Source organism: Tasmannia lanceolata, unplaced genomic scaffold (genome assembly GCF_043159265.1).
Source record: "Tasmannia lanceolata isolate RefF3 unplaced genomic scaffold, GAP_Taslan_0.1 ptg000013l, whole genome shotgun sequence".
Taxonomy (NCBI): Eukaryota; Viridiplantae; Streptophyta; class Magnoliopsida; order Canellales; family Winteraceae; genus Tasmannia; species Tasmannia lanceolata.
The window spans coordinates 166,077-191,184 of NW_027518690.1; the positions used below are offsets into that span (position 1 = coordinate 166,077).

General features: G+C 39.2%; 1 protein-coding gene across 1 annotated transcript; it reads left to right on the forward strand.

Annotated features, from left to right (window-relative positions):
* The first annotated feature begins 260 nt into the window (after positions 1-260).
* Positions 261-24,464, forward strand: LOC143889381 (protein STICHEL-like). The gene is made up of 7 exons (XM_077393554.1): positions 261-510; positions 6,884-9,001; positions 9,564-9,783; positions 13,674-14,240; positions 15,867-16,677; positions 23,950-24,022; positions 24,114-24,464. Exons 2-7 carry the CDS (start codon positions 6,962-6,964, stop codon positions 24,213-24,215), a joined length of 3,813 nt encoding a protein of 1,270 aa, XP_077249669.1. The 5' UTR covers positions 261-510; positions 6,884-6,961; the 3' UTR covers positions 24,216-24,464.
* The last annotated feature ends 644 nt before the right edge of the window (positions 24,465-25,108 follow it).

A 25,108-nucleotide genomic window follows, 5' to 3' on the forward strand; every position in this document is an offset into this window, starting at 1 on the left:
TTATGAATCATCCAACAACAGGATGTTTGGATCATTAGATAAAGAAGATTATTATAAGTGGACCCACCACAAATGAATGATCCCCAGTTCATGCTTATGCCATGTCAGTGGGGACAATTACAAGTGGCTCCTCATTTTAAAATTCCCTATTTTTTTAAAAAAATTCATGGAATGATGAGCAAAGAAGTAAAAAGTGAGGTACATTACCGGTAATAAGAGAATTAGATGGAATAAAGATACGCAATTAAAAAACACAAACGGGAAAATCTACCGGTAATAAGAGAATTAGATAGAATAAAGATATGCAATTAAAAAACACAAATGGGAAAATCTCGGCGGGTTTGAAGGGATTTTTTTGGGATCTTATTATGTCAGGCGCGCCAACTCAAACCCTAGAAATTTCATCACTGTGTCAGATCTGAAAATCTGCTCAATTAGATCCTCCGAATTTTACGTTCTACATTCATCCTCCCTCTCTTCACTCATCTCTACAAGTAGCAAAACTTTCAGGTATTATTTGCTCCAAATATTTCTCTTTTTCTTTTTTACTACCGAATCCTCAGATCTTCTTCGTTACATTGTTCTTTTTTTTTTTTTAATTTGAATCTTTTGAAGCTCAAGTGCAAAATCCTGATCCTTCTTTTGGTAATCGATGTTCACAAAATTTGCATTTCATTTTGAATTTCTCGCATTGTCATTTTTTTATTGCCTAACTTGCTGTTGAAATTCAGATGTTCGTCTTGCTTATGCTGCTGCTGTTGTTATTATTAGTAATTTGCATGTGCTTTTGTGAATCATTTCATGCCTAATTACATATTTTAACTTATCTAAGCTGCATTAATCTTCTTCTATCTGAAGCTTCATTATCAGTCTTTTTCCTGAATTTGTCATGCAAGCAATTATCATTTTTCTCACTGCTGCTATCGAAAATAAGTTGTTTAGAGACAAGTTGTTGATCAACATTCTAGGATCATTCAATTATGGTGAGTCCAACTGCAATGGACTAGACCTTTGGCTTCCCACCAGTTCAGTGAATTCAATTTTGTATAGATGACTATGGATGGGGTCGAGGCCATCTTCCTTTGTTTTGTTTTTTCATTTTCTTTTTCGTTTTTGTATGTGTATATGGCCAAAAGTCCTTGGAAGGGGGCTTCAAAATAGTTAGGTATTCTGTTTTCCTTTTTCTACAGCTTAGTTTTCATCTTTTAGCCTTAGGAGATTTTGTTGTCGTGTGTAGAATATTTCCATATATTTAACCAAAGGATAGGCTAAGAAGCCAAGGCCAGGTGGGAAGAGGGTGCGAGATAGATAGCTGTTTTATTCGTTGGATGGGACGGATGACTTCCTTAAACATGAGGCTGACTTCCTTAAACAAGAGGCTGACTACTTTCATCTTTTAGCCTTAGGACATTTTGTTGTCATGTGTAGAATATTTCCATATATTTAACCACACTATTACAGTATATAACAATATATAGATTCTAGAAAAAGGTTCCTGAGGTAGCGCTAGCTCTAGCTTATATGAGGTAGCGCTCACAAAACATAGGGGACCCACTTTGTTTGGATGATCCAAAACATTCATTTGATAGGCCCTCACATAGATAGGGTGCCCACAAAAATCAACTTCATAGGATCATCTTAACCCTTCCATTTGTGGAGGTTAAAATGGATGGTTATAAACCTCCATAAATCTAAACCTCCACAAATGGAAGGGTTGGGATGATCCTATGGACCTGATCTTTTGTGGGCACCCTATCTATGTGAGGGCATATCAAATGAATGCTTTGGATCATCCAAACAAAGTGGGCCCCCTATGTTTTGTGAGCGCTACCTCATATAAGCTTGCGCTACCGCTACCGCTACCTCAGGAACTGTTTACTCATTCTTTTAATATAGTTGTTTGCTAAACTAGGTATTTAATATTTAATATATTTTCAAATACAACTAGGTATTTAATAGCAATTAAATTTTTTTACATTTATAAGATATAATAGCTATAGTGCTAAAAACTGTGATTTAGACAACGCTTTGAATTTATTGCTGACACACACATACACACGTGTCGACACTCCTTTCAACATTTGTAAATGTACTGCTTGAAGCGTCAAACTTAATGAAGGCGTGCTGACACATTTTTGTACCATGTCAAGTGTGACATTCTATTTTATTATTGAATATTTTGTTTACCTCTTTTATTATTTGAGTAATGGGTTCTTGCGCTCGAGTGCAGGAAACAAGGGTGGGGCCACATTGTTGGGGAGATCCTAAGCATTCATTTGAAAGGCCCCATCATGGATGGGGTGTGTGCCAAAAATCAGCTGCATTGGATCATCATAGGGTGTCCATTTGTGGGGGTGAAAATGGACAGATACTGTTTGTCCACTAATCTGCCCAAATTTTCACCCCACAAATGGACACCCTAAGATGATCCAATGGAGCTGATTTTTGGTGGACACCCTATCCACGAAAGGGCCTTCCAAATGAATGCTTTGGATCCCCCCAACAATGTGGGCCCACCCCTGTTTTTGCACTCAAGCGTAGAAACCCTTTGCTCTTATTATTTAACTCTTCTTTTAGCTCTTCTCTAACTAATATTTGTTGTTATATCTCCTCTCCTAAACCTAAAACCCTAAACAGACTCTTATTCAGTTATTCCATTATTATATTCATGTATCCTATCTCTCCCTTTCTCGCTGCATATTGGAGACTGAAGAGAACTAGATTAAATTGATGGATGCGTTGATATTTGATTACCTCATGTTTGTTTTAGTTTATAGTTGATTAATCCTAAGATTTATTAGTTTGTTAAGTGGATACCGTATTTATATTGTTGCAAATTATAATAGCAATCAGTAATTTTATACGTATGTATATGTATAGGCGTATCATCATTTCTAGATTTTTAGGGGTTTCCATGTCAGACACCTTGTATCCGTGTCCACAAGTCATTATCATATATACTTGCTGGTTTATCCGTGGCCCCGTTTCTAAATTATAGCGGTTTTTCTGTGTCCGATACTCCATATCCTTGTCGACAAGCGCCACTCATGTTTGTGTACACAAATCATAGGCTATAAATAAGTTTACATTTATAAGATATTTAATAGTTAGAAGAGAGTGAACATGTAATATGCATGAAAATGTGATACATGCTAAAAGTATATGCTTTTCTGAGTATATGTTTTTGTGGGACTCAATACTCTGACCTTGGGTCCCATATAGCACATTTATGTCGTCCCAATGCCACACGGATGCTCCATTTGTAACATCAATGCTCACAAAAGTTTAACGACTTAGCTTTTCTTGGAAAGCCCTCAAAGACACCTTTTTAGTCAAGGTTCTAGGTTTAAACGATGGAAGAGGTCTATGTTCCTCTTCACGAGCTCCCCCACTTCAGGAAAGCGCTGGCGGAAGAGAAGAAAGCCTTGGAAGAGGAGACGGATTCAGAAGAGGATTGGGAGGATGTAGTCACTGAAGGGCCATCTCGAGAGACTGGTCAGTCTAGAGACTCCATGGATGCAGATCTCACTGGGAAGATATAAGTTTGTCTGGAAAGGGCTGAACAGGATCGGTGGAAGAAAATGTGGAGTTTTTAGAGAAGGAGAAGCAGGCTTTCTCAGAAGAGTTTGACAAAATATCAAAAATGGGTATGACGCTGGGCATTGGCTTTGAGGAAAACGTAGAGAAGACGAAGGAGATGCTTCTGGACATAGAGAAGCGAGACACGGTGGAAAAGGGAAAGATTCCAGCTAGGGGTAGCAGGGAGCTTAAGGCTCAGAAGAAATGAAGGTTTTTTCTTACAATGTCAATATTTTTTGGTGGACTTTTGTGGGTTGTCTTGGAGGAAATTGTTTTTGGCAGGGTTTGGAAGGTCGTGTTGGTTTGGATGTTGTTGGCCGATGGAGGGAGGGAAGTTGTTATTGAACCCTTTACCCTAATTGAGGGAGTTGGATGCTAATGAGATTATCTAAGCATGCTTGAGGAACTTTGGTCCTTCGCTGCTCGAGGAATTATCCTCTGTTAATCTCTAACTTGCTAGGTGATGAATGGGTATTTGATATGTTTTATGAATGATTGAGTGAAGATGAAGTAGGTCTTTAATGAAGCTTTTTTAAGTTTGTGGATATGTAATGTCTATTTGTAGACATGGTAGGTTTCCTTTTGGCATAAGAATTAGTTCTATGCCTTTCATATTCTGTACACAAGGGAACTCGTGGTCCCCTCTGCTTGTAATGATCTCAATATATGAATATATTGTCGATTTTCAAAAAATAAAAAACAGTCGAGGTTCTAGGTTCATACAATCATGGCGGGAACGACTGCAATGGGATGGGCTCATGGTTGCCCGCCATATCAATGAATTAGTTATGTACACCTGGCATGCATGAGGCCTAGAACCACTTTTTTCTTTTCTTTTGTTTTTGCATTTAAATTGCATTCTATTATAGTTTAAAATAATATATAGATTCCCTTAATTTAGTTTTTTGTTATTTAAGCTATTTCATCTCTTTTTTGGGTAGGTAAGCTGGGATTGAACCCCCAACCTCTAAGCTATTTCATAATAATCTAGGGCTATGCACATTATAACCCATGTTTTCCCATTTATTTGATTTCCACTTGTACATTCTGATGTTGCTGGCAACCCCAGTTTACTAGTCATATATAGCATAGGTACAGAAATTTATATTTATAAGCTTTTAAATAGCATGGGGGTTGTAATGGCTACTCAGTTTTTCCCACTATATGTGTGTGTGTGTGTGTGTGTGTGTGTGTGTGTGTGTGTGTGTGTGTGTGTGTGTGTTCATGTTTTTAGATCCTTAGTTAGAAGGTGTTGTTCATGTTTTTACCTTTTTGCTAGTTCTTTCTCCAAAAGTCTTCACGTTTACTTTAGCTATTTTATCCATTCATGTCAGAAGTTTACATAACTTTTCTTCCCCTTCATTTCTTGTTTCAATGTTTTATGTACTATATGCAAACTTCTGTAGGCTACAATTGTGAAATGTGGTTTCTTTTTTAGAAGTCTAAATCAAGGTTTCCAGAGTGGGAAGCGAAAGTGGGGAGCGGGAAGCAAAGGCTCTCAGGAAGGTGGGAAGCAGGAAGCGTGAAGGGTCAGAGAGTTTTTTTAATAGTTAAATATTTAAAAAATTTTAAAAATAAAAAATTACTAAAAAAATATAAGAAATAATTATATGAACCAAATATTTGAAAAAAAACACTTTTTATTAAAAGATCCAACATATACTTAAAGGAAAATCGCTATCAGGCCTGTGTTGACCAGTCTTTTGACCAGTGCCTGACAAGATGAAAAATATTTAGAAACCAAATTATGAGATTTTTTTTACCAAACTTTTGAGATTTAATAATGTTTGGACATAATAGAATTTATGAAATTTTAAAATTGGAAAAATACCCAATCGTTAGGAAGTTAAGATTTTGACCCGGCCCGTTTTTTTTTTTTCAAATAGGGGGTATTCCCTTATTTACATGTAAATCTTAAGTAAATGGACAATAAAAATAGGAAAGACATTTACTTTATGGGAAACACGCTTCCCATAGAGTGGGAATCATGTTTCTCATAGAGTGGGAATCACATTCCCCACGTTTCCGAAACGGGATTCCCAAAAATTGGGGAATCGAGAAGATTCCCGTTTCCGAATCACGTTTCGGAGAATCGTGATTCCCTATTCTGAGTAGAGATTCCTGCTTCCTTGGTCTAAATCGTGACCCATGCACTCCTTTTGCGTTTAGATTTACTTCTCCACCAGGGTTTTACTGCTATTGCATATTTTAGTTGTTTGATAGAGACTGCATTTCTTGTTTTAGATTGGGCTCACTATTAGTCTTTCTGCAGCTTTACTTCCTCTGTCTGTTTAGATGATTATCCAGTAACATCATAATTGGGCTGTCGGTTTTAGATGGTTGGATTTTGAATTTGATCTATGATATCATCTGCTGTTCTTGTTTTAGATTGGCCGTCACTGTTATTGTTTTTTCTGCACCTTTACCGATTTTGTTTGTTTAGATTATTATCCAGTAACAAGATAATTGGGCTCTCTGTTTTAGACGGTGGGATTTTGAACTTTTGCATTAGTTCCAGTCTTCTAGATTTTACATGGGATCAGATGAAGTGAATCCTACTCATTACTCAGTTCCTTCTCATGTGTTTTTTCGCGAGTTCTATAGATTTTTTTATTCTTCAGTAGCAAAGAAAATCAAAAGGAATCATTTCAGATTTTCTGACTAAAAATTGCAATGTCCAATTCTTAATTTTCATTTATGATTGCATTTACTTTTACGGTGTATACTGTCATAGTTTTGTCTTTTTATTGGTTATCCAGTAGAAAATTTAAACCAGAATATCTGCTTTCCTTCTTTATGGATTTGAATGTATGCTGGCATCAGTTAAAATGTTTTTATGGGTTTGAATTTTATATTGTATTTTCAGACTAGAAGGTTAGCTTTAATGAAATGCCCAAGAGAATCTTGTTGATTTGGATGCTTAGTTATATTTCCTTCACTGCAATATCTTACTTTATTTAGTACCATTCAAAAAAAAAATCTCACTTTATTTAGTACTTTTTAAAATTGAAGGTTTCATGTTTATGTGGATTCTCTACATAAATGATTCAGTCACTAGTTTACTTATCCATTGCTTAAATGGTTATCTAGTTGCTTCAGTAATGTGATTTCTGTTGTGTTCTTTTTCTTTTTTTTTCATTGGTGGCATAAAAGAATGAATATCCAAAATTCTAGTGTTATGATATAAGTTCTAGATATTGTTGAGATTATTGAATTTAAAGTTGGGGGTTGAGGTCAGACAAAGGTGCCTTCTTGAAACAATTAACAGGTTTGATTTATGGTGTTTAAATGCATGTTGGAACAGGCAACTGGAGTTAGTCTTCCTCGACGTGTGTCGTCTTGAATGGAGATTTGGAGTTGGATTTTGAAAATTTGAGAGAAAATGTCAGGTACCCGTGTTGATCCAAGTGGGTTTCACTTGAAGAGGGAGCTTACTGCACTTAGAAAGGCACGGTACTTACGGGACCCTGAAACTAGTTCATCTTGGAGGTCCCCTTTGAGTTCTAGATCAGTAGCTGCCATTTCTAATTGGAACCATGGAGATGGGACTAGAGGAAATGCTAACAGAACAAATGCCTCCTTTGGCTTTTTTGAACCCGAGTCGAGTTTACCTCCAAGAAGTGAAAAAAATAGGAAAAAAGTGTTCCTCTACAATTGGAGGCAGCATTCTGGTAAATCAAGTGATGGTGGGTTGAAACTGGGTAGGGAGCATTCTGGTAAATCAAGTGATGGTGGGTCAAAACTGGGTAGGGATAATAGGCTGGGATCATTTATGGGAAGCCCTGAAGATAGCTTGAGTGATTCTCGAAAGGGAGATTCTAAGAGTGACACATATCTTGAGAATCCCAGAATGGTCTTTAGAATCAGAGAGACAAATTCAGAAACACTGACGAGGAAAATGGGTAGGAAGTTGAAGAAAAGTGCTATTTCAGAACAACGTTATATTAGAAACTCCACAATTTCAAAGCAGTTGGATCTTCCATGCAGTTCTTTAGGAGCGGTTAACTCTGTTGAGCAGTCTGATGATACAGAGTACTGCAACTCTGAGGATTTACAGCTTCCGACATGCAAATTGACTCGGGCAACTGGGTACAATTCTTGCTCAGCATCGCCATTGCTCTCTGTATATGAAAATCGGTCCCATTCATCAAAAATCTTAAACAGTAGTAGAAGGGAGGATTCATCTTATTCTCATACACCTGCATCGGCTAGTTCTTACAATCGATCTGGTTACCGATACACAAGTACAGTTGAGTCGTGGGATGGTACTACAGCTTCTTTCGATGGGGATGAAATGGATCAATTGGATTTATCGAGACGCCAAGGATGTGGAATTCCTTGCTATTTGTCAAAGAGAACAACTACGCAAAGGGGCTGCAGAGGTTGTTATTCTCCTTCACTTTCTGATACACTAAGGAGAAAGGGAAGTAGCATTTTCTGCGGAGGCCAGACATTGTGTCATAAACGACGATCACTGGCTTCACATAAGCAGAAAAAAATTCCAAAATCGTCCCATAGTCTACCCTTGTTGACTAACAGCTGTGATGGTGGAGGGTCATCGGTAGGTACAGCAAGTGATGAACTGTCGACTAACTTTCGGGAGCTTGACTTGGAGGCTTCAAATCGGCTGGATAGAAAAAGATGGTCGAGCTGCAGAAGCCAAGACGGACTAGAATTAGCATTAACTGTGGGCGGCAGCGAAGTTACAGAAGAGCACAGAAGCTTGAGCCAGAAATATAGACCGCGGTCTTTTGATGAGTTAGTTGGGCAGAATATCGTTGTTCACTCACTTAATAATGCCATTTTAAGAGGAAAAATAGCACCTTTCTATCTCTTTCAAGGTCCTCGTGGGACAGGGAAAAAGTCAATGGCAAGGATATTTTCAGCAGCTTTGAATTGCCTTTCTACTGAAGAAACTAAGCCATGTGGGTTCTGCCGGGCATGCACTGATTTTACCTCTGGAAAGAGCATGGATGTGACGGAAGTGGATTCTAATAAGAAGCGAATAGATAAAGTTAGGTACCTATTGAAGAACTTGTATATGGCCCCAACACTTTCATGTTACAAAATCTTCATTATCAACGAATGCCACATGTTACCATCCAAAGCATGGTCATCATTTCTGAAGTTTCTTAAACAGCCGCCATTACGTGTTGTCATCATATTTGTAACTACTGATCAGGACAGCTTACCCCGTACCGTCGTATCACAGTGTCGGAAATATCTCTTCCTCAAGATCAAAGATGCTGATATAGTAAGCAGGTTGAAAAAGCTTTCTGCTGAAGAAAATTTGGATGTTGAGGTGGATGCTCTGGATCTGATTGCTTTGAACTCTGATGGTTCACTTCTAGATGCGGAAATGATGTTAGACCAACTGAGTTTGCTCGGCAAAAGAATCACTACTTCTCTAGTAAATGATCTTGTAAGTTCCCTTTTTATGCTCCTGATTTTCACCATGTTCTTAGATCTCTCACTAATTTTGTGAAACTTTCTTCACATGGTTTAGGCAAATATTTGATTACATAGATTTGACCGAGAAGTTATTCATTTCTAAGCTCGAATAGAACAAATCAATGGAAAACTGGGTGATTTTATGTAAAAGCTGTTCCACTTGACCTATTATTTATAAAATCGTACTTTTGACTTGCTACTTGGAGCTTGGTCCAACCGAATTAAGCAGCCAGTTTCTGCATCACCCTACAAATTTTTTATGCCTTGTTCATTTAAGATTATGCCAACCGATTGCGAGTCCAGAACCAATTATTGGACTCAAGATTAAACATAATTTTGACTCCAATAATTGGTTTTGGACTAAAAATTGGTTCCCATAATCTTAAACGAACAGGGCCTTAATCTATGTCTTGCACTTTTCACCTTGGGAGCTCTAAAGAGGAGAATGTGTAACTTATTCTTTATGATTTTTTTGAGGAGCCTTTTAATATGTTATCTCAATCAAACTATCTACGTATTTGTTTCTCCTGTAGGTTGGGGTTGTGTCAGATGAGAAATTACTGGATCTTTTGGAGTTCGCCATGTCATCAGAGACTGCAGAAACAGTTAAAAGAGCTAGAGAACTGATGGATTCTGGTGTTGATCCATTAGCCTTGATGTCTCAGTTAGCTGGCCTTATCATGGACATCATCGCTGGAACTTATCAGTTGGTTGATTCCAAATATAGTGCTTCTGTTTTGGGCTGGAGAAGTTGTAAGTACATAGTTCTATTTTGGTTTGACTCATTATCTTTAATTGATACTAAATGATTTCTCTTAAGGATGTATGTTAGGACTCCTTTCTTGTTAGATTTCCATTCCAATAGTAATATTGTGTGCATATTTTATATCTCGAAGTCATCTTTATCTTTATTGGAAAATTTTGCTACAGAATCAGGTAGCAAGTATTAGATAACCCAAATGCTTTGCAATACCTTAGGCCATCCAATATGCTTTTTGCCTCTATCTACAAGTTAGTACCAATGTCATAATAATGAGAAAAAGCAAATAAAATCTCATCTCCGTGGATTCTTATGACATTCCCCCCCCCCCCCCAAAAAAAAAAAAAAAACCCCACCAGATTTACCAGGATATCCTTTTAAAGCACCATCTGCATAGAAGCACGAAGCGGCGGCAGGGCAGGGGCGGGAGCAAGAGCGGGGGTGGGGAAGCGTGGGGTCTAGAAGAGTCAAGGTTGGGAGCACATGGGAACATTTATGTAATATTTTCTTTCTATGTTTTTCAAAATTCAAGTACATTGAAAAATAATAATTTCTAACCATCTTTATATATATAGGGATTTGCTAGCCACCTTCGCAAAAAGTCATTTCGCACCCGTCCTTTGCATGTGATGACAGCCATCTATGTTGAGTTTTGACACAGATTTTGTCTTATTCACTGAGGCTTTCTGCGAAGGTGGTTATCAAATCTCATATATATATATATATATATATATATATATATATATATATATATATATATATAGAGAGAGAGAGAGAGAGAGAGAGAGAGAGAGAGACAGAGAGAGAGAGAGAAAACGGTTCCTACACACGTGTAGATAACTTATCTACACACTAACTTAAAATACAGTGGGGGCCACATTATTTGGGTGATCCAAACCATTCATTTTTAAGGCCCTCACATAGATAGGGTGTCCACAAAAAATCAGATCCATAGGATCATCCTAACCATTCGAACTATGGAGGCAAAAAATGGACTAATTTGTGAAGGTTTAAAGACATCCATTTTACCTCCACAAATCGTAGGGTTGGGATGATCCTATGGATCTGATTTTTTGTAGACACCCTATCTATGTGAGGGCCTTTAAAATGGATGGCTTGGATCACCCAAACAATGTGGGCCCCCACTGTATTTTAAGCTAGTGTGTAGAGAACTCTCTACACATATGTGTAGGAACCATTTTCTCATATATATATATATATATATATATATATATATATATATATATATATATATATATATATATATATATATATATGAGGAAACTGTTGGTGCGCTTAAGCGCCCAATCACATGGGTCCCACATTTTCTGTGGTGATCCAAACCATTCATTTGCAAGGCCCTATCATAGATAGGGTGTGTACCAAAAATCAGCTCCATAGGATCATCCTAACCCCTCCATTTGTGGACAAACAATGTCTGTCCATTTTGACCTCCACAAATGGATGGGTTAGGATGATCCTATGGAGCTGATTTTTGGTACACACCCCATCTATGTAAGGGCCTTTCAAATGAATGCTTTGGATCATCCTAACAAAGTGGGCCCCCATGTGATTGGGCGCTTAAGCTCACCAACAGTTTCCTCTCTCTCTCTCTCTCTCTCTCTCTATATATATATATATATATATATATATATATATATATATATATATATCAAAATTTAAGTACATCAAAAAGTAATAATTTCTAACTATTAAAGTATAAAAGATTAAATAACGCTTTCTCCAACAGCTTAAGCTTTTGGAGAAGTTGGTAAGTTAACATGGTATCAAAGCAAATGCATGGGTTCAAACCTCCTTGATAGCAAAATCCACATGCAATGGCCAAACCCAAAAGTGGGCCATATGTGCCACGTGTAGGCCAACCCAAAGAAAGAGGAGCCTCACGTGAGGGGGGTGTTCAAGTATAAAAGATTAAATAACGCTTTCTCCAACAGCTTAAGCTTTTGGAGAAGTTGGTAAGTTAACACTAACCATCTTCATTTGGTGCCCTCTTTCCTCGTGCCTTTTGAAGACAACTTTGTGCTTGCTCAAATGAAGTACTTGGAAGCATTGGAGGAGTATGAGGCAAGGAAGTTGGCAATGGTGAGACTGATGGAGTAATAGGAGCAGGTTGAGAACGTCATGGAAGCAATTTCTGTCTCTTCGGGAGCATCATGGGAGCGGTTTCCTTCGTAAGGAGTGCCAAATCACGATTCTAACACTGGAGCAGCACCCATGAGAGATGAAACTAGAGCAAACAGAAAATGAAAATGCCACGCACAAATCCGCCAAAATCATCACTTTTTCTTTTTTTTTGAAAAGTAACAATTTTATTAATGATGCTACGGGGACAAGATGTCCCTCCGATAATAACAGCGGCTACGCAAAGTCCTACCACAACAACATGCACCAATCCTACGTCCATACCAGACCTATATATTTCGAAAGTCAGGCAGAATAGTATGTCTTCCCTTTCCACTCCATCTTTGGCCAGTTTATTGGCCTCCTCATTAGCCGATCTGCGCATGTGTTGAAATTTAGGAGATTGTGATGCTACAGGATCCCGGATTTCTGATATGTTGCCCGCTAGGACCCACGGTCCAGTCGCTTTGTTGAGATCCACCAAGTCTCGCGTTTAACCACTTTACTTGAGTTACCTTTAATACTTTTGTAGGAATGGGAGTGATGCCTATATCTCTAAGGGCACCCACTTCTCTCGGCGAGCAGTCTGACATCGGAGTAAAGGAGCTAGCAAGATCCTTGTCCCGAGACATGATTGCTTTTATGATAAGATTTAACGATTTAACTTTGCGCTCCATTCGACGAGGCATCTCTCCCAAATTTTCAGGGTAATGAGGGAAGTGATGATTTTTAACGGATAACCAAAGGATTTCTTGTTTTTCCTCTTAGATAAATCAAACCATTGACTAAGCCTAGCATTTATGGTTGATTCTCAGTCATAGTGTCATGGGCCTTTTGTTTTCCACACCGGCGAACCCGTGTGACACATAGCCTTTTTCAATGCAAGGCCCTGAAGGCCCTGCACGGCCAACACCTCTTGTTACATTGCATATGCTCACGATCACCAAGCCATTCTAGCCCGCTCATGCTTCTTATAGCTTGCTCTTGCCATGCACAACTTCCGGCCATCGTGATCGACCTGCATCACGAGTATCTGAACACAAGGCCCTCAAGTCAAGTGCAAGTCCATCCATGTGTGAGGCATGATGATGCCACGCACAAATCTGCCAAATCTCACAAAGCCGCGAGGGAAAACCAAAGGAGAGGGGGTGTGCGGCGGTAGGGCAAGGGTTTTGGGTTTTTTTTTGTCACTTCGCTACTCCTAGAAATCAGAACCTAAAGCTCTGATACCATGTTCGATGGATTCGAACCTCCATTGGAGAGAAAAAGAAGAAAGGAAAGAGAAGAGAAGAGACATACCTCTCTCTCTCTCATAAGATGTAATATTTATGTATCACTAGGGTTACATGTGAAATGTCAAGAATACCCCTAATCGGGTATGTAAATTACACTGCTTCTTCTAACAACCTAGTATGACACTGTGTTAATGTTTGGCACCGATATATCTGTCTAACATTGTGCAGCTTCCTAGACCTCACAGTATATGGCTTCTATGTATTTTTTTCAGCCACTATAGACCCGTCTTGTACAGTGAACTTCATATAAAATATCCTGTACTGTATCACAATTTATTATTACCTGCACAGACATTATTGATATTTCTATCTTTTATTTTTTATTTCTTATTTTGTAAATCTATTTTCTAATACTGGCGATACTCATTAGTGCCTGATGCTGGATAAAATAAACTTGTTGTCTTCATTACCTAATTATTTCCTGTTTTCTGGCAATTTTTCTCCAGTGACCGATGCAGAATTGGAGAGACTAAAGAAAGCTTTAAAGATTCTTTCCGAAGCCGAAAAGCAGCTAAGGCTTTCATGTGAGAGCTCAACGTGGTTTACTGCTGCTCTGCTCCAGCTTGGTTCTCGACATTCTACAGATACTTATTCAAGCAGTAATAGCAAACAGGGCCATAAGAAAATGAAGGAAGATGCATCAGACACTGCTACGGAAACTTCGGCCATTGTGAAGAAGTCTGATGGTTCACATGTGCGACACAAATCTAGTTCACCTTCAATGCTTGCATCAGACAATGGGCATAGTAGCCCTTTTGGGGAACCCTCACCTAGCATGTCAATGATGGATCATTTAAGTTTTGATGCGTTTCCAAGCTGCATCCAATTTGTGGAGAGTGATGCATTGGCTGGTTCTCATAACAATATTGTGTTCGGAAAGAGGCTGTTTGGATCCATGTCCACAGAAAAGTTGGATGAGATTTGGAGAATGTGTATAGAGAGATGTCACTCCAAGACATTGAGGCAGTTGCTGTGCACTCATGGGAAGCTGATATCCATTTCACAAGGCAAAGGTATGCCTTAAACCGTGGTGCCAAATTAGTTGCTCAGATTTGTGAGGAACATGCCATAAACAATCCTTTTCCGTTATAATGGTGATAAGTCTTTGACTTGATATGTATTTTTTTTCCATCTTGCTAGTTACGCTATGCAATATTTTTCTTGGAATGTCAGGGCTGTTTTAGTGGGGTGCCTTTACTACAGAAACATGATTTTTTCTGCATTTCCTTCTGTGTGAGATTGTAACTATGACTTACAACTACAGACCAGTATTTAAAAAATAAAAACCCAGTGAACACTAACCAATTTTATAGAAAATGTGAACTTAATCGCTGAATCGGTCTTCTTTTTTATAAAGTCGAGCCTGGACTCGGTTTTTGAAGCCCAACCAAACCAAGTAAACTCAGCTGAGTTCCAAGTTGTTCAGTGAGTTTTGGAAGTCTTTTACTAGTGTCAAAGCTCACTGGGTTATTCATTGACATGCCTAAATCAATTTGGTCTCAGCCCTATTGTTGACTTTCCCAAATCAACCTAGTTTTGCCTAGGGAAAGTACTTGACTGAATGTTGATTGTCATATAGCTATTTAACTATGCTAGCATAGAGATGATGAATAACTAACTTGTCTACAGTTATTTTCCATGAGGGAAATGTGCTATTCATGAATTGAGAGACTCGTAACTTCTATGCTAGGTGTATGGAAATTTTCTTGTATGCTAATCATTCATCACTACTTTCACATTGAATGATGGAGCAAAAGCTTAGTTATGCTTAAATGTTCAATTCAGATTATGAGTTTCAATTGTTCAAGGGAACGCCTTGTGCTTCACACAAAACAAATAGCCCGTGCTATGATGTTGAGTTTCAATTGTTCAATGGAGTGCCTTGTGCATCACACAAAAGACAAAACAACTAGTGCTATCATGTAGTTCATAACCATATTCATCATACATATCTATTTGTTTTTTTATGCAAGAGCGTCTCTTTGTTCGATGGTTCAGCACAAATTGCAACAGCTTTGTAAAGTTATACTTGTTAAAGTATAAAAGAATAAATAACGCCTTCTCCAATAGCTTAAGCTTTTGGAGTAACTGATTGTTTCACATGGTATCAGGGCAAAGGTCCTGAGGTCAAACCTCCCTGATTGCAAAAATCCACATGCATTGGTCAAACCCAAAAGAGGGGCCACTTGTGCCACATGTAGGTCAACTAGGAAAGAGGGGCCACACGTGAGGGGGAGTATTAAAGTATAAAAGAATAAATAATGCCTTCTCCAACAGCTTAAGCTTTTGGAGTAACTGGTTGTTTCACAATACGGACTTTTTTTCCCTCCTCACTCACCCTCTGACAACATGGAAATTGGCTGAGTCAACTAGGTTGGTGGGGCTTTGAGTACCAAATTATCCACTTATTTCATTTTCCTTTTTTTAAATAATGATTTTTTCATTGACTCAGTTGAGCCAAACATGGAAATCAAAGGACTGATTTCAAGTCCCTGCTCGGCTTTTAAAGCTTGTTCTTTTGATTCAGTCTTTTAAATTTGCTTAACTCTGATAATTCACCCCTGTAACTCTGTAGGTGTGCGTGTGCATGCTTGTGCATATGTCATTTGACCAATGAGTCTAACATGCTACTGATGCAGGTGTTTTGATTGCATATATAGCATTTGGGGCCGAGGATATAAAATCCAGAGCTGAAAGGTTTTTGAGCAGTATCACAAATTCGCTTGAAGTAGTTCTGAGATACAATGTAGAAGTCAAACTAGGACTTCTGCCAGATTGGGAGGATCTCATAAATGGAATAAAATCATCTGAGTTGCCAGTCTCTAAGTTAGGTAAAGAGATGGAAATGTTTGGCCTCAAGGGCAATGAAGTAAAAGGAGATTATAATAAATTAAATGGTTCGCCTGATCAAAATCTACCCAAGGAATCAGTTAAACTGCCCAGGAAAAGCTTTAATGATACTGAGGGCAAGCTGCAAAGAACACAAGATTCAAGTGATGGCTCTCTAGTGCTGCATGAGAACTTCGAAATGGCTAGCTTACGAGTCTTCCCGGAAGAAGAAAATATAGAAGTAAGTAGTACACAGGAGGAAAGGCAGGAGGTTCCAACACAAAGCACACATGTGGCCATTGATGAGCAAAGGTTAGAGAGTGCATGGCTACAAGCCACAGAAAAAGGTACTCCTGGATCAGTAACCAGATTAAAGCCTGAGAGGAACCAAGTACTGCCACAAGATGGCATCTGTCATCAGAATCAAATGGAATCCATGCTGGCACTGGCCATATCCTCCAAACATTGGGAGGATGAACAAAATCGTGAAATTAAAGCCCTGAAAGTGAACGACAACCAAAGCCACCAGGACAAAAGCAGTAAAAGGGTTGATCACTATGCCATGTCTCCAAGCTTGTTACATAGTAACAGCTTTGTAGCCAAGTTCGACAAAGAGAACCTGTGAGTTACTTCTTTTGATTGATTATACATGTCATGAGTGCATCCATTTTCTTGTTTTATTTTTTAGTTGACTTGTAACTGTAACAACCTTTTGACAGCTCTTTAAATACTAAACAAGATGCATTAGTGCAAATAACAAAACATGGCGGTGCTGATATCATTTTCCTATTATTAACTCATCTGTTATAAACTCTTCTTTAAGCTCTTCTTTAACTAATATTTGTTGTTATATCCCCTCCCCTAAACCTAAAACTCTAAACAAACTCTTACTCGAATGTTATATTCATTGTATCCTATTGTTCTCCCTTTTTCGCTGCATATTGGAGACTGAAGAGAACTAGATTAAATTGATGCTTGTGTTTTTATTTGATTATCTCACATTTGTTTTAGATTATAGTTGATTAATCCCAAGATTTATTACTTTGATAAGTGAATAGCATATTTATATTGTTGCAAATTGTTATTGTGGTGGAGGAGAAGAAGAAGAAGAGGAAGTGAGGGAGAAGATGGAGTCTCCACTTAGGAGCTCCCATGTAATATGATACACACACGCACATATACATATATATGTAACTTAGGGTTACATCTACAAAGACTATAATACCCTTCAACACTCCCCCTCAAGCTGGACTGTATATATCATACAACTCCAGCTTGTTACAACTATCCCGCAACTTAGATTTTGCCAATGGTTTGGTGAATACATCAGCCAACTGATATGCAGACCCTTAGAAGCACGAAGCGGGGGCGGGGGCGGAGGTGGGAGCGGGGACAGGGAAGTGTGGGGTCTAGAAGAGTCTAAGTTTGGGAGCGTGTATGTCTTTCAAAATTCAAGTACATCAAAAAATAATAGTTTCTAACCATTTTCATATGTATTTTTCAAAATTTATCTAAAAGCTAATTTCTAACCATCTTCATTTGCGTGCACTCGTTCCTCGTGCCTTTTGAAGATGCACAAGCCTTTGTGCTTGCTCCAACGAAGTACTTTGAAGAGTTGGAAGAGTTTGATGTAAGGAAGTTGGTGATAGTGGGACTTATAGAGTAATAGAAGCAGGCTGGGAGCGTCATGAGAGCGGTTCCTGTCTCTTTGGGGTCGCGCTCCCTGGAAGCTCCTTCCTAAGAAGCGCCGAATCGAGGTTCTGAGGTGGGAGTGGCACCATGTGGGAAGATTCCTGCGTGCAGACCTAGTGAAAATCATAACAAAAGGCAACGGAGGGGCCATCCCGGCCACAATGAGTACAATAGCGAGAGCCGGCCTCCCACAGAAATTATGAGCCCGTCCAGACTGAGCAGGAACACCCGTAGGAGTCGAACGCGAGGAGAGGGCCATAACGGAGGCGCCTCAGGGGAAAGGCAATGAATCACCAACAAATGAGCACACCCAACCACAGCAGCAACAACCACAATACGGAAAGAACAAATGAGAGCCGACAGAGAAGAGGCCTAAAAACCCACATAGCTCGAGAGAGGCAACAGACGTAACCAACAACCAACCAACCAACCAACAGAGCAATATAAAACTATCCCACCACAACAACAATCAACCCAGAACAGGAGAGATAGCTCCAACAACGACGAATCAACAACAAGGTGTATAGCAACGCAAACTAACCACAACGAATACGTAAATCAACACAAAGCAACTACACACATCACGCGGCTCCGAAGCACCAACAAACACCAAGCGTAGAAGTGACCAACTGACAAAGAGGGCGCAACAACATCAGCCGGAGCCGCCAACATCACAGAATATGGGGGGAGAAGGGCTCAAACCATAAAGAAAGGGTTTGGGGATTTTGAGATTTAGAAAAGGATTTTGGATTTTGTATGAGGGTGGATGGATTTACAGAAGAGGATATGACAATTTGGGAGTCGCAGCAAGGGATTTGGAGGATTGGGGAATATGAATAGGAATGAGAATGAGAATGGGAGGGATAGGTGATATTTGGAGTTTATGAAAATGGGGATGAAGGGAATGAGAATGGATTTCTGTTAAAAATGAAAGTGTGGGTTAGGGTTTGGGATTTGGGAATGGAGAATGGATGGTACCCACGTTGATCAAGCTGATTGCAAGATATCCAATTTGTTAGAGAATTTAGCATTCCTTCCCATGAACGGCGCTCTACCCTTCTCCCTCGAATCCAATCGTTTCGGCCCTCTCCCTCTCACTCTTATCTCAGATCGGAGATACAAACGATGTACCATCTTGTGCGTGCGTCTTGCCTTCCTTGCTTTAGTCAAACCTATTCTTGTTCCTTTTAAGAACCTTGCCTTGCTTGAGTAAGAAATAGATATGCCTTCCTTGCTTTATCCGCCTTTAGGTAAGTCATTCCTGTCCAGGAATCCTTCCGTCAAGCGGTCATCTAGTTTAGTTAATAGGTTGGTTGACAAGATCATTTGACAAAGGTCCACTCCTAACAAGAGAGGTAAAAATGGTAGGAGATTGAATCATTCCTTCATTCTATTCCGGCTAGTAGTAGCAAGCCAACCACTTCCATTTCCAACTTGGCTAATGAGGACCACGGCTATTCCTTTCTGTTGGATGATTCGTCCATGAGCTAGAGAGATGATAGCTTTGATTCGCAGGCAGGATATAGAAATCGGGCACTATCTTTCAATAGTTGCGTGTAACTCCGCGCCCTTAGTCGCTGCTCTGGAACAGGTGATGCAGATAATGCGGTGTCTATCGGAGTTTGAGCGGATCCAGATGCAATTTACCAAGGTCAAATGAGAACAGAGTCTAGTGTCCCTGCAACCTTTCTAGGGGTCGAAGTTGGGAGAAAGTCCCATCTATCAGAATCCTTTTCAAAACCTCCGTGTGGAGCTACGTAGAGAGTTGAAAATGAGGGTTGATGGAAATGGAATTTGTGATTTGGGTTTCGGTTGGGATGAATTCGCAAATGCGCTGTGGGTAAACGGTGTCCATGTCGACACGTGACACTCGTGTCCGTGTCCACAAATCGTAGCTTTTTTAACTTTCTCATATGTTTTGCAACCATTTTTTACCAATTTCCTTTACTTCTTTTTAGTAAAAGTTTTAGCTCAACAAGCAAATAACATTATAATTAATTCGAAGTTGATATGAGTCAATCAGTGAATTGGACATTTGCCCATGAGGGATGCTCCCAATATTTGGACCATGCTATCCTGGGTGTTTTTCGTGAATAGACCGGTCACAACCAGTTGCCCTTGTGTTGTCAAGGTCCCAACTTTTACAGTTCATCTTAAAAAAAAAGGGTGGCCCAGTGCACGAGGCTCCCGCCATTGCAGGGTTTTACGGTTCATCTTACATTTGATTAATTTAATTTGAATCCCAAAGCAAGCAATTTAAAATTCAAATTGAATCGTGCTTAGTAAAAACCCTGTCTGAATCATAGGATACACTAAGAAACAAATGGTGATTGCTAATGGTTTAAAAGTTCTATCACCCATGAAGAGAAGTGATATGTCATACCAGAGTGTTATTGGTCTGGATGTTCTAGAATACTATAGTTCATTACTACACCAAAAAAAAAGCACAATAGAAAGGAGTAGAAAAAGATGACTATCTATTAGAGATGTTTTTAGAGGCAGTCGGGCTCTGGATTTCTGGGGGACCCTATTATTTGCTCCTGTGGTTCCAACCTTGATCATACAGTAGTTCACTTTTTTAACTTCATAGAGTCTGGATGTCCCTCTTTAGAAGCCTTTGAATCTCCAGGGATACTCAACATTTGTTGTCGAAGGACTTTAAGTTTGGTTGGGCAAGGAGTTAACTTGGGTCGGCCCCATTGGGCTTCCCCCCAGATCCCACTCGGGGTCCCTGGGAAGTATCGAGGATAGGGACACTAAAGCAAGAAGGTTGGAGTTCGGGGCTAGAAGAATCCTTGGTCGTCGCCCCACTGAATCTAACATACGCCTGCATTCCAATGGCAGCGATTGGATGTGCCCGAAATGTCAATACAAAAACTTCGGTTCGCGGGATGTCTGTAGAAAATGCTCGGAGCCTAAGACCAAACTGGCTCCAGCCATGGTCTGGAAACCTAAAGCCGGCCCCTCTCAGGCAGATATTCATGCAGAACCTCTAGCACTTGAGGTCCCGATTACCCTAGTGGAGGAGAGAAAGAAGAGTCTTAAGAGATGTCTTATTGGGAGTTTGAAAAATGGATCGTGGCTGTTAGAAGAAGTATGGGAGTGGGCTGAAAAATGTTGGGGTATTCAGGATCTGCCAAAGCCTTACTCCATCAACTCAGTGGATATCCTCTTTTGCCTTGAGACAAAGTTGCAGGCGTCCGCCATTTTTAGGCGTGGAGGTGATTCTTTGGGGGGGTATCTTTACGCCCTTCAACCCTGGTTTCCAGCATATAACACTGGTGCTCGAACCATTAGGGTCAGATTTTATGATATCGCTCTTCACCTAGGACAGCACCTGGCCAAGTGATTCAGTCTCAACTTTCGGGTAATCATGATCATTATATGACCTATGCCTCGGCTCTGATCTTAACTTCACTTTGGAAGTCTATCCCCTCATCCATTAACCTAAGAGTTGAATCCAGCATTTACTCCGTGAGAGTTAAGGTGATTACTGAGGATAGCATTAATAGTCAGACGATGTCAGTAATGGGGGAGTCTAGCAGTAAGGATAATTTGGCTGTTTGTGAGGGCCCTGAGCAGAGTTCCGTTATTCGGTCGCCGGCGAGGGTGATCCCACCGGAAATGGTGTCGAACGCTAATCCTGAGGGTGGCGATACGGCCAGGGTGCCGCTGGTGGGCTCAAGTTTGAATTTTGAAAAACCCCTGCCTGGCCCTGGATCCATCATGGTGCCTAGAATGTCAGAAAGCAAAGTGATTGTTGCGTCCGGAAGGTGGGATCAACCTGAAGGCAAATCAGCTCCGAAAACATTAAATGTTGCAGCTCGAGGTGTGAAAGGAAAGGCCCTTCGGAAAGATGTCGCTGACAGCTATATACTAAATTCAGTTAAGGAGAAAAGAACCCTAAAAATAAAAAACAGATTTAATTTTGGATGTAAAAATCCTAAGGAACAACACTTGCATATAGGGAAAGGTAACCTACCGCGTAAAAATACTATTTTGGAAGCTTGGGTGCTAGCTACTCAAGGTGGTCTATCTGTGTTCACAAGAAAATTGGAAGGCATTTTTAGAAAAGAGGATCACAGAAAGAGGACTCATCGAAGACTCACAGAAGATTCTTAGAAATTTTGAAAACTTCTCTTTGCCTGCCATGTCAGAAAATGGTCCGAGTTGGGGTGGAGATACCCCTAGTGCCCAGGAATTCTCTTTTGACGCCGGAGATATTGAGCTTTTGAAGGATCTGCGTTATAATGAAAAACTAGCGAAGAAGGAATCTCCCACCCCCTGCAAGGCTTCACTTAGTCTGCTAAAGAAGCGTTGGGCTAAGCTAGGGAGAACTTCCAGTTCAGCTAGGATCGACCTTAATCACTCTGAATCGATGAGTGATATGGAATTGCACCTATCCCTCCTTGATCTCCCCATGTTTAGCAAAGTACTAGAAAGGGAAAGCACACTCGTCGGCGCCTGTGGGAGGAGGGAAGAAATTCTGTGATCAGGGACCTGGAGATCAGCTGGTCTCAGGCGGAGCCTATCCCGGACTCTGTACGGCAGGAAGAAGATCAGCTCTCAGAGGAACCTCAAAGGCTTGGTGGGGTCTCCTAAGGTAAGGAAAAGCTGGTTGATGGTAAACCAGAAGAATTATTGAGTGAAGCACCAATCCCAAATGAATTTGCTAATTTCTTATCAATGGGAGATGTTTTTTGGATAAATTATTATGAGAACTTGGAAGCAACCAAAGATAAGTTTCTTGGAATGGCGGAAAGAGGTAAGGAAGAAAAGGAGATTAGAGCAAAAGAGGCGAGGAAGAAAGTTAGGGAAGAAGCATGAGTAGTAGCTCTCGTATGAGGAAGGCTTAGGTTTACAAGGAGGATTATTGTTATTTTGATCAGTTAGGAATTAAAGGAGGAATATAGGGGACAGGGTAGAATCCGTCGAAAGATCCTAACCATGGAAGGTCACTGATAAAATTCGTAGATGGCAAATCCTGTTAAGGAACACCCCAGTGAGCTAATATGCCTAATAGCATTGAGAATTATCTGCTTACTCCCAGAACAATATTCAATAGTCATGGCTTGAGAGATTCTGTCCTTTGCTTAGACTTTCTCGTCTAGATAGTCTAGTTGCTAGTCCCTCCTGGAGGGTTGCGCTAGATCTAGAAGTTTAGAAGCTTAGGGTGCAACTTTGGTCCATGTTAGAAAAGTTGTTTTACCGGTAAGTCTTAAAAAGATACAGATGTAACGATACAAAATCGTTATGGTAGTTGTAAAGACAAAAGGTGGTGGAAAGGAAGAGAGTAGTTGGTTAGGTTATTTCAGTCTCTGTATTTCGAATTGGCTCGGATATGCCTGGGTCGTTACTTGTTAATATTCTGTAAAGCAGGATGGGACTCCTGGTCCCGTTTGCGATCTTAATATTAATAAAACTTGTCATCTTTCAAAAAAAATTACTACACAAAAATGCCATAAATTAACTAAAATTTGAGTGGAAGTTACGATATGATTTATTTGTCCCTATCTTCTTTTTTTCACTATTTCTGGATGCTTATTACACTGAAGAAATACCATGGAATGCCATTAATTAACTAAAGAGCACTGCTAGGAAAACGGGATTCCGTTTTGGGGAAAAAACCAGGCATCAATCATTTGAGCCATGTCCACTAAAAGACAAAGGTAGGGAGCACAAATCCCTGTAATAGCAATAAATACACTTTGAAAATGTCAAATCAACGGTTATGTCACGCCCGTTTTAATTTCCAAAACAGAATCCCGTTTTCAAAGTGTTTTCCTTAACTAAAATTCGTCTCAAGTTTGAATATGGTCTATTGTCCACATCTCTTTTTCTTTTTTCTTTTTTCTTTTTTTCATATTTGTGTTTCAGAAAAGAATTCTCACCTGTGAAGTTCGAATATCATCTATTGTCCACGTCTCTTTTTAATATTATTTTAGTTTTCTTGATTCATATTTCTATTTTTTCAGAAAAGAAATTCTTACTGCTTACACAACCCTTCTAAGACAACTCAATTTGTACTCATACAGGTTTATGAAATAGGCATCTTGTGCTGGATGGAGTATAAATACATTTTTAAGAGTTCTAGTTGTAGCTGACTGTTATAATTTTGGACTCTTATTAAATCTTTTTAATCTCATTTCTTTAGTTTACATAACTTCAATATATCACTCATTTAGCAATGTTTTTGTATAGGGGATATGAATCCGGACCCAGTTGCAATGGTCTTCTTTGCTGGAAAACCAGTAAACCACCCTATAGAGGAAAGGTAGGAGATTTGAGTAAGCTTCCCATTATCATAATCCCATATTTTATCAGAAATTTCAATCTAGAAAAATAACCATTTTTTATTTAATCAGGTCAAGCAAGGGACCCGTGCACGATCACATAAGCCTGGACGCTTTTTATGGTTTGGACAGTGTGGGAAATCGAAGGCCATAGATAACAGACACAGGAGTTGAAATAGGTAAAACTCAGATTTGGAAGCTCAGATTTGCGTTTTTTACATTTTTTTAATTAAGCCATTCTTTAAGTTTATAAAAGAACAGAACTGAGTCTTTCACTTCTTTTTTGTGCTTATTATGAGAACTTTTATGGGATGAAATAAAGGGTAACAATGAACTTTCTTTTGAAATAGTTTTACATGTAAGAGTTCAGGGATTAAGAGTGATAAACAGTTATTAATGGAAATTCTCTTCTTCTTTTTTTAATTTGAACAGAATCAGCCTCATGCTGCAGTATATGTTAGTTTTAACCATTAGTCATTTTGCCTGATTCATTGTAAAAGAGATGTATAGTAGAAAGTAAGACTACTCAACAATTAATATGGATATTATGAAGGGAAATCATATTCATACTCCCTTGTTTTGATAATGGCACTCAACACTTCATTACCCACTTTCCTGATTTTGGCCAGTGAGAGTAGCTAGGGAATTATAAGAACCTTTAAAAGCTAATTAGAAATGATTGAAGTGCCATTATGATACAAGGAAGCGTGGATATCAATTCTGAGATTCAAATGACTATTTAAATATATTAGAATCTAAATAAATCAAATTCGTTCAATTACTCTGTCTTTCAAGGTAAAATGGGCATAATCTAAATTTTGCCCGTATTTTCTAGTGGAAATTTGGTGAGAAATTTGTTTTACGTCCATTTTACAGTGTAAACTGAGCCTCAGGCCATGTTTGGCAGCCATGAATAGAATGTTGGTTTATAAGTGGTGGGAGGGGGAAATAGGGAAATGAAAAACTCTATTCAAAATAGAGTTTTTGTTTTCATTATTTGTCTGCTACTTTGCATCATCTCCTCTCTCATGCCCTCTCAATTCTCCCCTTCTCCCACTCTCCCTATC

Coding starts and splice junctions, on each gene's coding strand:
- LOC143889381 (XM_077393554.1), top strand. CDS start 6,962: ATGTCAGGTACCCGTGTTGATCCAAGTGGGTTTCACTTGAAGAGGGAG. Junction 16,678..23,949: donor AAGTTCGACAAAGAGAACCT/GTGAGTTACTTC, acceptor GTTTTTGTATAG/GGGATATGAATCCGGACCCA. Junction 24,023..24,113: donor AACCACCCTATAGAGGAAAG/GTAGGAGATTTG, acceptor TTATTTAATCAG/GTCAAGCAAGGGACCCGTGC.